Source organism: Malania oleifera, chromosome 4 (assembly GCF_029873635.1).
Source record: "Malania oleifera isolate guangnan ecotype guangnan chromosome 4, ASM2987363v1, whole genome shotgun sequence".
Lineage (NCBI taxonomy): Eukaryota > Viridiplantae > Streptophyta > Magnoliopsida > Santalales > Ximeniaceae > Malania > Malania oleifera.
In genome coordinates this window covers 76,795,570-76,810,643 of record NC_080420.1, presented here as the reverse complement: position 1 = coordinate 76,810,643, position 15,074 = coordinate 76,795,570, and the positions used below count along the sequence as shown (strand labels likewise).

General features: G+C 38.8%; 1 protein-coding gene across 2 annotated transcripts in view; it reads right to left on the bottom strand.

Moving 5' to 3' along the window:
* The window catches only part of LOC131154259 (uracil-DNA glycosylase, mitochondrial), a 42,461-nt gene extending 30,036 nt beyond the window's left edge, over positions 1-12,425 (bottom strand). Inside the window, exons 1-3 of one of the 2 annotated variants that reach the window (XM_058106916.1) lie at positions 12,018-12,425; positions 11,661-11,881; positions 11,151-11,309 (exon numbers count right to left, since the gene is read on the bottom strand). In XM_058106916.1, coding sequence (XP_057962899.1) covers positions 11,151-11,309; positions 11,661-11,881; positions 12,018-12,309 — 672 coding nt within the window. In that variant the 5' untranslated portion in view covers positions 12,310-12,425. Of the gene's footprint in view, positions 1-11,150; positions 11,310-11,660; positions 11,885-12,017 lie in introns of both variants that reach the window. The other variant, XM_058106915.1, reaches the window with a different exon arrangement.
* Positions 12,426-15,074: the final 2,649 nt, after the last annotated feature.

Below are 15,074 nucleotides of genomic sequence, written 5' to 3'. Positions count from 1 at the left end.
GGTTCAAGAACTCAAAAAAAATAGGACTACCTTGTCATATGAGAGGAGGCACTAGAATCTATAACCCAAGGTGAGGAGGATGAAGAGGCAAGAAGCCCACATATACCTGAATGAGCCACAGTAGCACAAGATGTAAAGTACTGAGTATGGAGTTGTTGAACCATGCAAAAACGATTGTTAAACTCCTCTTGGGACATGGTGGATGATGTACTCAACTCCCCAATGGAGTGGCTAGATGCGTTTGGAGTGTCAATAGTAGAATCGCTTTTTTCAAGAGACTTATTGGCCTAATCTGATTTCCCAAGGAGATCCCAACAACGACTAATGGTATGATTTTCCTTGCACAATATGTGCAAATGCGAGAATTACGACAATGAATTATTCATTGTATTACACTGTTAGCACCGGAGAAGTCCATGGGTGAGCTTAATACACATGAGTGAGCACCAACTTGACCCAAAAGCTTAAATCTATTGGGGCTTAGGCCCAACCATGTATATAAGCACCCATCATCTACTCAAATTTTCCAATGTGGGACAAACTCACAAGTGGAATTCTTAACAATCTCCCCCTCACTTGTGAATTCCAACTACTCCTCCTTGAACGGACACCGTCTCCCTTATAGGAGTAAGCCTAATTCCCCAACAATTGCTCAAATGGGCCTTACCATTGGCGCCTTACATGCCTCGGATTGCATTTCATGTGCCTCGGAACCAATCCTACCTCCCAAATCTTGACCGTATTCGAATCCATCCCAGACCTAGATGATCCTTATTGGCCTCGGTCACACACTTGGTCTTCCAACTGTTAGCACGTCAAGAGAATTAGCTTCACGTCTCAACTTTTACAAAGTCGCTCACCCAGAGTTACGAACCGTCGACTTTGATACCACTTGTTAACACCAAAGGAGTCCATGGGTGAGCTTAATACACATGAGTAAGCACCAACTTGACTCAAAAGCTTAAGCCTATAGGGTCTTGGTCCCAACCATGTATATAAGCACCCATCATCCACTCAAATTTTTCAATGTGGGACAAACTCACAAGTGGAATTCTCAACAATTTTTTGGCCCATTTTGTAGCCCATTGTGAATCCTATGCGCGGGATATAGGAACCGTTGTTTTGATGATTAGGGTTTGGTTTTTGACGTAGTTTTTGAGAGTGAGGAAAAATTGTATTACCGCACTCTATATTTTTTCCCTGATAATAGTGAAATCCCTGCAACTTTGTACGTAGGCAAATTGCCGAACCACGTACATACTGTCTTGTGCATGTGATTATTTTCTTTTTTCTTTGGCATGTGTTTTTCCTCTATTTTGTTTCTCACAATTTTTTTTTTTTTTGGAAATTTCATGATAATTTTCCCTACAACTGGTATCAGAGCCTAGGATTAGGTTTGAGTGGGAGCAGTGGTAGAGGAAGCAGGAAAGGCTCCTGGAATAGAAAAGTTCGATGGCACAGACTTTGGATTCTGGAGGATGCAAATCGAGGATTATCTTTATAGGAAGAAGTTGCATCTACCGCTTTTAGGGGAAAAACCTGCGACTATGAAGGATGAGGAATGGACTCTTCTTGACAGATAGGTACTGGTAGTTATCAAGTTAACTCTGTCTAGGTCAGGACGCCAAAGGCTAAAAAATTGGAGTTAGTACATGAAGGAATGTCGTCTTCACTTGGAGGAAGATATAGATTTTTCGCAGCCACCATTCCCAGTACCAGTCTAATTGTTGACATCTTCACAACTGGAGAAAATATTTTTGAGTAGTCAATGCCCTTCTTTTACTGGAATCCTTTGACAACTAATGTGGCCTTATAACGCTTGCTACCATCATGCTCATTCTTTATTTTGTATACCCACTTGTTGTGCAAAGCCTTCTTCCCTATTGGCAATTTAGTCAGTTCCTATGTCTGATTCCCCAACAAGAAATTCATCTCATCCTTCATGGCTAACTCCCACTTGCTTGAATTTTCATCTTGCAAGGCTTCATCATAACACTCTGACTCACCACTATCAGTCAACAAGAGATAATTTAAAGCGGGTGAATAACGCTGTGGAGGTCTAATGGTCTTAGAAGATCTACGGACTTCAGCTACAAGTGTACAATGATTTACCTATGATTCTACATTCTCCTTATCCCATTCACCCCTTTTCTGGACAGTACTTTCAATCAATTCATCTAAGTTGACAAAGTCAGATTTCTTTTGATCTATCTCTGTGACATTTGGCACTACAGTTGACCTGCCCTTGTACATAACCAATTCATTATATATCACATTTCTACTTCTGATGAATTTTCTGTTTTATTCATCCCAAAACCGATAGCCAAATTTCTCATCACCATAGCCAATGTAAAAACATATTTTAGACTTTACATCAAGTTTAATACGAGCATCGGAATCAATATGAACATAAGAAACACAACCAAAAACTTTTAAATGATAAAACTTTACTTCTTTATAGCTCCAAACCTCTTCAGGAAGTCTGAACTCATGGGAACTGAAGGTCCTCGATTTATCAGGTAAGCTACAGTACTAACAGCATCAGCCCAAAAATTTATGGTAGTCCAGCATGCAACCTCATAATCCAAACACGCTCATTGAGAGTTTTGTTCATGTGCTCAGCTACACCATTTTGCTGTGGTTTCCCCATGTGCAGCACAATACTCACTAAACCCTCCATCTATGTATTCTCCTCCATTGTCTGACCTCAAACATTTTAGTTTCAAACCTGTTTCTGTCTCAACCATAGCCTTCCACTTCTAAAAAGTCTCAAATACATCAGATTTATTTTTCATAAAATAAACTCATACCTTTCTGTTTGAGTCATCAATGAAAGTGATGTAATACCTTGAACCTCCAAGGGATGCAACCGGAGAAGGCCCCCACAAATCTGTATGTACTAACTCCAATTTTTCTGCCTTCAGTATCCTGCCAATTTTCAAGAAACTCACCTTTTTCTGTTTTCCTAAGATGCAGCTTTCACACATGTCAAAATCAATGGACTTCAATTCTGGTAGTTTCCCTTTTGACAGCAGCATTTTCATCCTTTTCTCACTTATGTGACCAAGTCTGCGGTACCATAAGCTTGTATCAGTACTTGCTTCAGCAACTACAATTGTGTCTTTTGGACTTGAGGTCATATATAGAGTACCAGTCTTCTTTCCACGAGCCAATACTCTAGCTCCCTTTGTAACCTTCCAAGTACCACCAACAAATAACATTGCATGCCCTTCATCATCAAGTTGTCCAACAAAAATCTGATTCCTCCTCAGGTCAAGAATATGTTGAACCTTCTCCAGTAACCAAACAGACCCATTGGGCAACAACATCCGAACGTTTCCCATACCCACAACATCCAAGGTTGTACCATCAACAAAATCCACCTTACCAAAATCACCTGCAACATAGTTCTGTATGATTTCTTGGTGTGGAGTGATATGAAACAAAGCTCCTGAGTCCAAAACCCAATCATCAAGTGGATTGTCTACAGCAAGAAGTAATGCATCTTGTACCTCTTCTGTTACAGCATTAGCAGAATCATCTTCATTCTCCTTCTTAAGACTTTTGCATTGCCTCCTAAAGTGACCCGTTTTCCCACAGTTCCAGCATTGTACTTGTTGGCCTGATTTAGATTTACTTCTATTCCGATTAGAATTTCTGGATATAGATCTGCCCCAATTTGAATTTTTGTCATTACCTCTATCTCTTGTCTCAAGGTTTAGGGCAGAACCAGATCCTTAGGTTTCACCTGCATCTTTCCTACAAATCTCCTTAGCCAGAATTAAATCTCGCATGTCATTATACTTCAGTTTTTCTTTTCCTGTAGAATTGCTTACTGCCATCCTCATTGCCTCCCAATTGTTTGGCAAGGAAGCCAAAAGAATAAGTGCACGGATCTCATCATCAAAATCAATTTCTACAAACAACAATGTATTTGTGATAGTGTTAAACTCATTCAGATGTTGTGCTACTAATGCATTCTCTGCCATTTTCAAATTGAACAGTTTCTTCATCAGATGCACCTTGTTGTTTGCTGACGATTTTTCATAATACCAGATAAAGCCTTCATCAAATCTGATGTGGTCTTCTCCTTTACAACAGTGTGTGCAACAAACTTAGACAGAGTTAACCTGATAACTCCCAGTACCTGTCAGTCAAGAAGAGTCCATTCTTCATCCTTCATAGTCGCAAGTTTTTTCCCTAAAAGCGGCAAATGCAACTTCTTTCCATAAAGATAATCCTCAATTTGCATACTCCAGAATCCAAATTCTATGCCATCGAACTTTTCTATTCCAAGCGCCTTTCCTGCTTCCTCTACCATTACTCCCACTCAAACCTAACCCTAGGCTCTGATACCACTTGTTAGCACCGGAGGAGTCCATGGGTGAGCTTAATACACATGAATGAGCACCAACTTGACCCAAAAGCTTACAACTATTGGGTCTTGGGCTCAACCATGCATATAAGCACCCATCATCCACTCAAATTTTCCAATGTGGGACAAATTCATAAGTGAAATTCTCAACAATCCCCCCCTCAATTGTGAGTTCTAACTGCTCCCCTTTGAACGGAAATCATCTCCCTTATAGGAGTAAGCCCAATTCCCAAACAATTGCTCAAGTGGGCCTTACCACTGGCACCTTACATGCCTCAGATTGCATTCCACGTAACTCCAAACCAATCCTACCTCCCCCGTCTTGACCCTATTCGAATCCATTCCAGGCCTAGATGATCCTTATTGGCCTCAATCAAACACTTGGTTCTCCAACTGTTAGCATGTCAAGAGAATTAGCTTCACGTCTCGACTTTTACGATGTCGTCCACCCAAAGTTATGAACCGTCGACTCTGATACCACTTGTTAGCACCGGAGGAGCCCATGGATAGGTTAACAAGTGGTATCAAAGCCAACGGTTCATAACTCTGGGTGAACGACATCGTAAAAGTCGAGACGTGAAGCTAATTCTCCTGACATGCTAACAGTTGGAGGACCAAGTGTATGACCGAGACCAATAAGGATCATCTAGGCCTTGGATGGATCCGAATAGGGTCAAGACATGGGAGGTAGGATTGGTTCGGAAGCACGTGGAATGCAATCCGAGGCACGTAAGGCGCCAGTGGTAAGGCTCACTTGAGCAACTGTTGGAGAATTGGACTTACTCTCGTAAAGGAAACAGTTTCCGTTCAAGGGGGAGGAGTTGAAACTCACAAATGAGGGGGAGATTGTTGGGGCTATCCCACATCTGTTGTGGAAGGGGCTGGTGGTCAGTTATTAACTGTGAGGGAAAGCCTCGCCCCATGAGCTTTTGGGATTGAGAAGGACCTACACCACCCAACACTGGTATCAAAGCCCATGGTTCAACATTCTCCTCGAGTTGCTGGGTACGTGATGCTGCCGTTTAGAGCCCGATGTGTGAGAGGGAGATTGTTGGGGTTTATCCCACATCGGTTGTGAAAAAGGCTGATGGTCAGTTATTAAGTGTGAGGGAAAGCTCACCCCATAAGCTAACTTTTGGGGTTGAGAAAGCCCTGAACCACCCATCACCGGTATCAGAGCTCATGGTTCAACATTCTCCTCGGGATGCCAGGTTTGTGCTGCTGCTGATTTGGAGCCCGATGTGTGAGGGGGAGATTGTTGGGGTTATCCCACATCGGTTGTGAAAGGAGCTAGTGGTTAGTTATTAAGTGTGAGGGAAAGTCTCACCCTATAAGCTAGCTTTTGGGATTGAGAAGGCCCAAGACCACCCAACATACACAACCGCTACCGCAACCACAATCCAAACCTCACCCTCGTCCTCCAAAACTTTCCCTACAACAGTTAGAGGTAGTATCCATGGCCAAATTTTTACGGGAAGAAGCTTGAGTAGTCAGGCAGCACACACTAACACAAACAGAAATTTCAAGACTTCAAAAAAAAAAAAGCTTACAACACTTCAAACTCTCCAAAATCCAGAAAATCCTGAACTCCAAGAGGCAACTATAACTACAGAACTGAGCTTACAATATCCTAGAAGGAATTACTTCACCAAAAACAGGGCACACCATAGCAAAGCACTGCAGGCTTTTTAATAAACAACCTGGCAGCAGCTCCAGGTATTACAGCTGGCAGCAACTGGAAACGAATGCAGAGAAGAACAGAAATAAATATCTGAACACCAATCAAAACCAACCAGCAATCGGTGCACAATTGCAAGCAATCAATCATAAATACAAGTCATCAAAACAGCATCATCAGCAAACCACAAACAGAGTGACAAAGGAACAGCAGCAGCAGCAGCATACAAGAAACAGAGCATAACTGAATTTATATCGGCAAATCACCATGGAAACCCACAGCTTCCTGCCAAGGATGCTGCACAACCTAACCCAGAGGGAGGGTGTCACAACTCTCAAAACAGATTTGAGGACTGATTAGGGGAGAATAAGGGGAAAAAACAAAAAACTGAGTATCAAAACCAATTTGGATAAATCAGATTTGAAGGAGATCAATGCTCTGATACCATGTTGTAAAGTTAAAGATGGAGGAGGGAAGAAGAGAATGAGAGGATAGAAGAGGAGAAGAAGAGAAAAAGACAGGAAAGAACTGAGCGACAGTTCCCTGGAGTCTAGGTACAGCTCCAGGTCAGCCCTCTTATATATTATTAATAATAATGAAAGTATTAAGGACAAAATACCCTCATTAACACAACCTAATTTTAAAATAACATATTATCTTCGAACAAAAGGATTTTGGGCCGCACTAGATCTTTTCCTGCTTTTGCATCTCAAGGCAGCACTGGTAACAGGCATTTCTGCTTCTGTGCTTGTGCATGAAGGAGTTTTATACGCGTGTTTATATGAGTGTGTTTATTTGTGAACAATGGGTGGAGTGGGAGAGATGGAGATGAAGATGGTGGAGTTTGCAGGCTTGCAGTGCTAGGAATTTGAGTTAAAAGTACAAACCCTTCAAGTGTTAGTAGACAATCAAACACTCAACAGCCAGTGCAATATGAGTTTAAATTGCTAACACTATCAAACAACACTAATAACCATGTCAATTCGGAGTCAGTACTTCTTGATGCACAACTAGCATCCAGACGAAAGAATTGTAATTCAACTCTGAACAAAACTAGTGCAAAGATGCTATTTGCAATGCCTGGAAATAAAAACTATTTTTAGAATCTCAAATAAACCAAAATACGAATTTTCTAAATACCAATAACATAGAATCATAAAAATATTGCCGATAAAAATAAATAAAAGCATTCTTAAATGATATAAAATTAATCTCATGCTTTTTCTGTTGGTGCATTAATCCTCCCCTCTTATAAGAAAGAACTTGATCTTGAGTTGAAGCAAATGTGCACCCACTAGTTATCTTCATTCACATCCTTAAAATACTCAACAGCATTTACAATTTGATCCTTGGTTGAGTCCTCTCCCTTCTCTTACCACTCATCAGTGGTCATTTCTTAACACAATTTTGTCGTTCCTATAGGGATCTAGTTTGGGGTTGGGGCAAGAAGCTACTCAACTCAAGCCACGATTTTCTTGCAAGTATCCTTTCAATACTCAGACTTTTTCTCAGTAGTCTTAGCAAGTGAATCAACTGAATTGAAGTTGTGATTGCCTAATTCATAGAGACCCCAATAGACCGAATCATAGGTTGTCAATCTTCATTAAAAGTATATTGAGCAATAAATTTGTCAAACTCCATGAGAAAATCAGATGCCATATATGATTCTACTATGGTGGCATTTGATTTTCCCATGGAATGACATTCCCAAAAATCTCATTCTTGGGAATGGGATGCCAGCCTCATGGGAATATTTTTGTTTGTTCTACATTATAAAAGAATCCTAGGATGCCTATGGCATTTGATTCAATATAGGAATCCTGAAAGGTATTTCAAAAAGATTACCTGAGATGTTGTTGCTCCGCTCTTTCTTTACACTGATACATCTATGTTGCTCCATGAGCAACTGAATCAAACAGGTCTATTCACTCAATTGTCACCATTTTCTTTCCATCTCTGATTTTTTCCTGCTCACCGATTGGAACAGACCGGTCAGAACCAGTTCATGTGGTTGGGTCTGCTGCAGGTGGTTCAGTCAGTTCAGATGGTTTGGTCCTGTCATGATGTCAAGTCCAAAGCAACCTGGTCCTTTTAAATCACTACCATTGATTAAAAACAAAAAATACCTAGGGCTTTGCTACAACCTACAAGGGTTCTTTGGTCATGTGAGAACCACCTTTGTCAAGAATCAAAGGCGGCAAGGAGAAATTGATGTCGACAAAGGATGATATGGTTGTGTAATGCATCAAGCTACAAAAACTCACACAGAATGAATGGTGGGATGGTCGTAAGCTATAATAAGAATTTGAGGTAAGTAGATGACGTAAGGGCTTCAATTGCTTTGACTAATTTATGGAGGGTTGGCATTGTCTTCGATTTCTGTTTAGGTATAACGTGGGTGGGTTGGGGTCAATCATGGCTTGAAGGATTTGGGGGTACACAAGATTTTCTTTTCTACTTCTACTTCACTAAGCAACAATGGTTGAAGGGATTTATACTTTCTGTTTGTGCTTAAAGGTGGAGAGTAAGGGATAGTGGAGATGACGGGTGATTTAAATTAATACCACGACAAGTTTGGGTAGAAATTCACAAACAACCATGCCAAACATTGACAATCATGGTGATTTAAGTTTGAATCGCAAACCTTATCATTGGCAGTCTTGTCAGATCACAGTCTGCTCTCATGCTACTTGATGCAAGGGTAAACAACCATGCAAAAGAACAATAATTCAACTCCAAATAGAACTAATACATAGAAGGTTTTTACAGGATTGCAGTGCTTGGGAAATAATAAAACTAATTTTAGAATCTAAAACAAACCAAAATATGATTTTATAATCATAAAGATGTTACCCACCAAAAATAAATAAAAATATCCTTAAATAGAAAACAAAATTAGTCTCATGCTCATACTGCATTAATGGTACATTTTGAATTAAATCTAAAAGCAATCATTAACAATAAATCAATTAGTAAAAGAAGAAGACCTACTGCCTCCTTGGGGTTGCTCAGGTAGTAAGGCTTGGACCTGGCTGTCCTAAAGATGGGGTCCGAGTCTGCTGCCACTGAGATCATACCCATGACTTACTTGGAGCATGTCTGGGGGCGAACTGCTGGTCACCAGTTTGATGCCGCTCCGGGCGGTCCAAAGGACTCATCGGAGGTCTGGAGCTCCAGGTTACCAAAAACCAAAAAAATAAAAATAAAAAAAAGACGAAGAGCTACTATTGTCACTCACATGGAATTGGGCAGGGTTTTAGGCACAGACAAATCTAAGCTTCAGGAGTGCACAATTCTAGGAGAGTTTCAATTATTTCAGTTTCCAAAAAATATTTGTGTCCCGTTCAAAAGTGTAGACATGATGACTCGAGGACGAAGAGAAATACCCAAGCAGCCGATGATGATGATGATGAAATAGAAAATAATGATGATTAGATTACGCACAATTCCCACCCCCTCAGGCCTCTTTTTTCTAGCTTGCAATTTTTATTGAAATTGACATAAAATATTGGGTTTCCTTCGAATTTTCAAAAAAAAAAAATCTACAAAATAAAATTTATTAAGATATCAATCAAAGATTAACAAAAATTAAAAAGTTCAAAAAATACCAACCCCTACCCTCTTCAAAACAAGATGAATTCAACAATGTTAACCAAAATTCATTATTTTACAATACATTTAAGACCACGGTCAAAATAACATTGAAGTCCCAAAAAAGGGCTCCAAATCTATTTCTTTCTGCGATATAAAAGAATATGCATTACATTTTTATATTAATTGTTAATTGCTGACACAAAATCTAAGATGATACAGTTTAGTTGTTATTTACTACAGCAGTGGATTAAGCAACTAAAAATGCTGATCTATGTTTAACCTTCATCAACATTACCTACTTGCATTTTCCGCAAGAATCATACCTCCCGCCCTGCCCAGCCACAATAAAAGTTTCTCAATAAAATCAAAAATATCCAACTCTCTCTCTCTCTCTCTCTACACATTTACACACACATAAGGGAGATTTAAACATTTTTAGTTCATAGCTAGAACCAAAGAACGAGAAGGACAAACGCAAAGTTGGATCTACATCATAGAAATTTCAATGATAAAGACATAGAAATTGTAATGTTAAAGATTAATTGGAAGGACAGGAATGACGATCTTTATTCAAATGAATTACAGCAAATAGAATTTTCTAGAGAACTTCACTTTGTATTTCATCTAATTTTCTGTTAGAGATTTTTCCTAATATATTAAAACTGGGCCCTCGCTTAAGAAGGGGAATCACAGCAATTAACAAATAATAGGCAGCAGAATGTTTATTTAATTAGGATGTTTAAAAATGTGTTACTATTTTCCAAACTATCATCCTATCTTTGACAGTCTCAACTCTAAATTAAAAGATCAGATGTGAAAAAAAACAAAGACCATAACCCTTCATACACCAATTTTTTTACCTTTAGATCCTCTAATCAAATTCTTGAACTTAAACAAATAGGCTTAATAATAATGGTGCACTTTATAAACAACATCCAATAACATAATTAGAATAAAAACCAAAGCAAGATGATCACTGAATAGACCTTGCGTAGTATTGAAACGATGTACAAATATAACATATAACATTTGAAGTACTAACTTGGTTGCGTGAAATACAATCTAACTGGGAAAAAAAATGACTTCAAAAGTCCTTTAAGTTTGAATTAGAAAAAATCAAACAGAATCAACAAAATTATTATGCTTTTATATGAAAAATTATTTCAAAACAAAAATATGGAGAGGAAAAAACAAAAAAGAAAGAACAAAACACTTAGTTGCACAAAGCATGGGTAGATAAAACAATATCAATAACAAGCCTTTAAGTCTCACAAAGTGGGGTTGGCGACATGAATCATTTTCCACCAATTCACCCAATCGAGATTATTTTCCTCCACTGGATTAAAGGCTATTAAATCCTTCCTCACTAGCTTATTCCAAGTTATTTTAGGCATACACTTACACCTTTTCATGCTAGAAATAATAACTAACTTGCTCCTCCTCATAGGAGTAGATAAAAACATATATAAAATTTTAACATTATGGTAGAAACTAGAAACAAACCTGTATGGCCCATCTCTCCAAATTCCCATGAGACGGAATTGAACAGCCCAAATCTTTCTGAAGCTCCTTAAATATGTTTACCAGACTTGAAGGCATTTTCACTCCCTCAGGCACAGAGAATGCAAGGCCCATTGCTTGACCAGGCCCATGATAAGGATCCTGATAAATAACAACCATTACCCAGGTAAAGGAAAAGTCTTGGGCATAGCTACATTATGGTTGTCATTCTATCCCCAGGAATGCAAACATAGAATAAATTAATGAATTGGAACGGTTAGAACAATTAAAACAAGGCTGGGCACTATACTGTTTTTGGTTAGTGAAACAAACAAAATAACTCCAGTAGACTGAGCCTAAAGCAAAGGATTGCCTCTCAGTTGAGATGAGTTTGTTATTTTTCAGACAAAAACAGCACATAATTTTATATCTAAAAATTGTTCTCATTTGCCCTCCTTCACTATTCTCCGCAAGGAAAGTGAGATGGAAGTTGAGTCTAGATAAGGAATATACCTGTCCAATGATTACAACCTTGACTCTATCAAATGGAGTGGAGTTAAGGGCATTAAAGATCAAGGGCAAAGGCGGATAGATGGGCCCATTACCACCGCATACTTCTCGCTCAACAAACTTGCAAAGATTCTTGGCATAGGGCTTTCGAAGCTCACCCGGAAGCGCTTCCAACCACGTTTCCTCCACCAAAAGCTCTTCCAATCCCACAAAAACCCCTTCAGCTGCTACATAACAACCAAAATGGCCATGCAACAAAAACGAGTTTTCAGTTTTATTTATTGTTCTCGAAAAAATTGAGAGAGCCGGAGGGTCAAGTGAAAAACTAGAAATTGCAAATTGCAGAGGAGAAGTAAGAACCTTTGGACTTGGAAACTTTTTCGGAACAAATTCGAACATTTCGTTTTGATTTTGCGAGAGATCTGTTCAGTTCAATCCTCAGTTTCTGCTGGTCGGTGAGGCCGGATGGCGACGAAGGAGTGGGAGAAGGAGGAGAGGAGCCGAGGGAATTATTCTGGGGGACATCGGAGGAAGTAGAAGAGAGAGATGAAACGCTAAGCAGCTTTGGTAAGGTAATTTGGGAATGGGAAGAAGCCTTTATGCGTTTTGCAGGTCGGAGAAGGTTATCCATTAGGGATTTGGAGGAGGCCATTCCCACGCGCAGCGTCGGAGCACATAAAAACAAGGTACTTCCAGCGGATTATGGCGGGAAAAATGAGAGCAGTGTTTTGCACAATGCGCCATTCTCCTGGGGCTTTGTGTTTATTTATTTTTTAATATATCAAAAATTATATATCTATACTATAATAAATCTTAATTCCTCAAAATTATAAATTTTAAAAAATTAAAACTAATTTTTATTTAATTAAATTTTCTTTTCTAGATTATTATTAGAGTATATTATTAATTTGTACAATTTAACCCATAAAAAATATATTTATATTTAGACTCTTAAATTTTTTTTTATTGACTTCCACATAAATCTTTTCGTTACACCCTCCCACTCTGTTTCACTACCACAAATCTCTCCCTAAATCAATCCTCTATGCCATCTCTCTGGTCTTTGCCTCTCTCTCTCTCTCTCTCTCTCTCTCTTACTCGAAACCACCCATAGATGTGGTAAAATTTGCTCTTATTTCATTTATCTTCCAAAATAACTTCATGAGATTTTGTAAACTTTGCTCCCAATTCATTTACCTTCCAAAATAATCCCTGAACTCCAAAATAATCCATGAACTCAAATAAAAATTTTACTCCATTGGTGTAGAGCTCATCACAATTTTATTGTTTGAGACTCCCGTCAATTCTTAACTAGTGACATTCTTTTTTTCTTTATGAACTTCCTAACTTCAATTAATCCAATCCTTAATGCATTAAATCTTTTCTTGTGACAGTTTTGAAACTAGATTGCATGTGAACAAATTTGATCCTAATTTTTATTTTATATGTTGTGGAAACTTAATTTTGAGTCATCTTTGAATCCAATCTAGCCCTCAGACCCAAATCTTATGTAAGAATATGAATGTCTAATGTAAATTTCATGTTGATACACTTCCAAGTTTGAAATGTGCAATTTGTCGGCCAATTTGACACCAAAGCTTTACATTTTAAAATCAACATTGAGATTCTTAGAAAAGATAAAAGGAAGAAAACATAATCTATTTTATTAGGATACTATTTTGATGAAGGTTGCTTCCCACGTAGTATTCACTTTCTTTTTTTTCAAATTAGAGGTCATGTTTGAAATATTTAAAAAAATGTGTAAATGTTACAAACCTAATAATTTTATTTTAAATAAATTAGATTTTTTTTTTGTTTATTATGAAAACTTGATAGGATTTGTACATCATAAAGGAGAAAAGGTAGGTTGGATCTTAGGTCTAACTTTGATCATAGTGGGTGAAGAAATGAGTTAAATTTTGGTAGGCCATAGATCTTATTGTACTTATCATGTTCAAATTCCCCCAGTGGGCATGTCAAAGTGGTTATTAGCATGATTACAAATTGTGTGGGCTCTACAATGCATATTTTTTAATTTATGAGTTTTCTTTCTATTTTTTTTAATTATTCTCCCCTAAACTTTCACCACTTGACCTATCTTCTATTGTATGATAATAATATTGTGACAAACAAAATAGTATCTTATGGGCACGTCGAAGTGATTATCAAGTGTTGCTGAATAAAATGGAATGATCTTTGAGATGTTCTTCAATCGCGACCACTTGAAAAAAGAGAAAGTACAAATGGCTTGGAGGACCCGGATTTTACTCCAAGGGATCTCTCTGATACCTAAGTAGGGGATTTTGTCGAGAGGTTTATTGCAACACTAAAGAATGGGTTTGAATGAGATGCCCTTACCTCTTCTCCACGTCCCTTTTTAAAGTGGTGGAGTTTGACCTTGTAATGATATGGCATTTATGAGCGCATTATTGCACAGGCGTGAATCGCTCTAGCCTTTAAAGGCATTGACTTGGGTGATTTTGTAACTGCCCCCATTAATAAGTGTTTTGGTCTTCTCGCGTATTTATGGAAGGCGTTATAATGAGTGGGTCAAATTCTGGTCTCCCTCTTTAATGAGGATACTTTTAGGGTATATTAGTCCCCCCCCCCCCAAGTTTCGAATCTTTGAAATTGGTTTCCAAAGTTCAAAGGCTTTAAGTGTTGTTTGAAAAGTGTCCACCTTTCATTTTGGTATTGTTTGAGCCGCATAAGAGTTATGGACGCGCTGCCTTTAATTCATCCGAGTTGTTTTGAACTTGTCTGCGGCACTACAGGCTTATCCAGGCCGCGTATAATGCTAACGAGCAATTTTCCATTCGTCCGAGCCATGGTGGATTCGTCTGCGGCGTTATAGGCTTATCCGAGCTGCGTATAATGCTGATGAGCCGTTGTCCATTAGTCTAAGCCATTTTCCATTCGGCCGAGCTGCCCTAATTTCATCCAAGCTGTTATTGACTCATCTACGGCGTAACCAGTTCGTCCAAACCTATATATTACGTGCCAAGCTGATTTTTGAGGTATTCTTTAGGCCGAGCAGCTCCATATGAGCAACTCTTTGAGGCATTATTTGTCTCGAGCAGCTTCAATCTGAGTAGCTCTTTAAGGCATTCTTTGTGCCAAGCAACTTTAATCTGAGTAGCTTTTTGAGGCATTCTTTGTGTCGAGTAGCTCCAATCTGAGCAGCTCTTTGAGGCATTCTTTGGGCCGAGCAGCTCAATTCAAGCAACTCTCTGAGGCGTTCTTTGTGCTGAGTAGCTTCAATCCAAGCAGCTCTTTGAGGTATTCTTTGTGGCGAGCTGCTTCAATTCGAGCAGCTCTTTGAGGCATTCTTTGGGCCAAGCAACTCAATTCGAGTAGCTCTTTGAGGTATTCTTTGTGCTGAGCAGCTTCAATTTGAGTAGCTTTTTGAGGCATTCT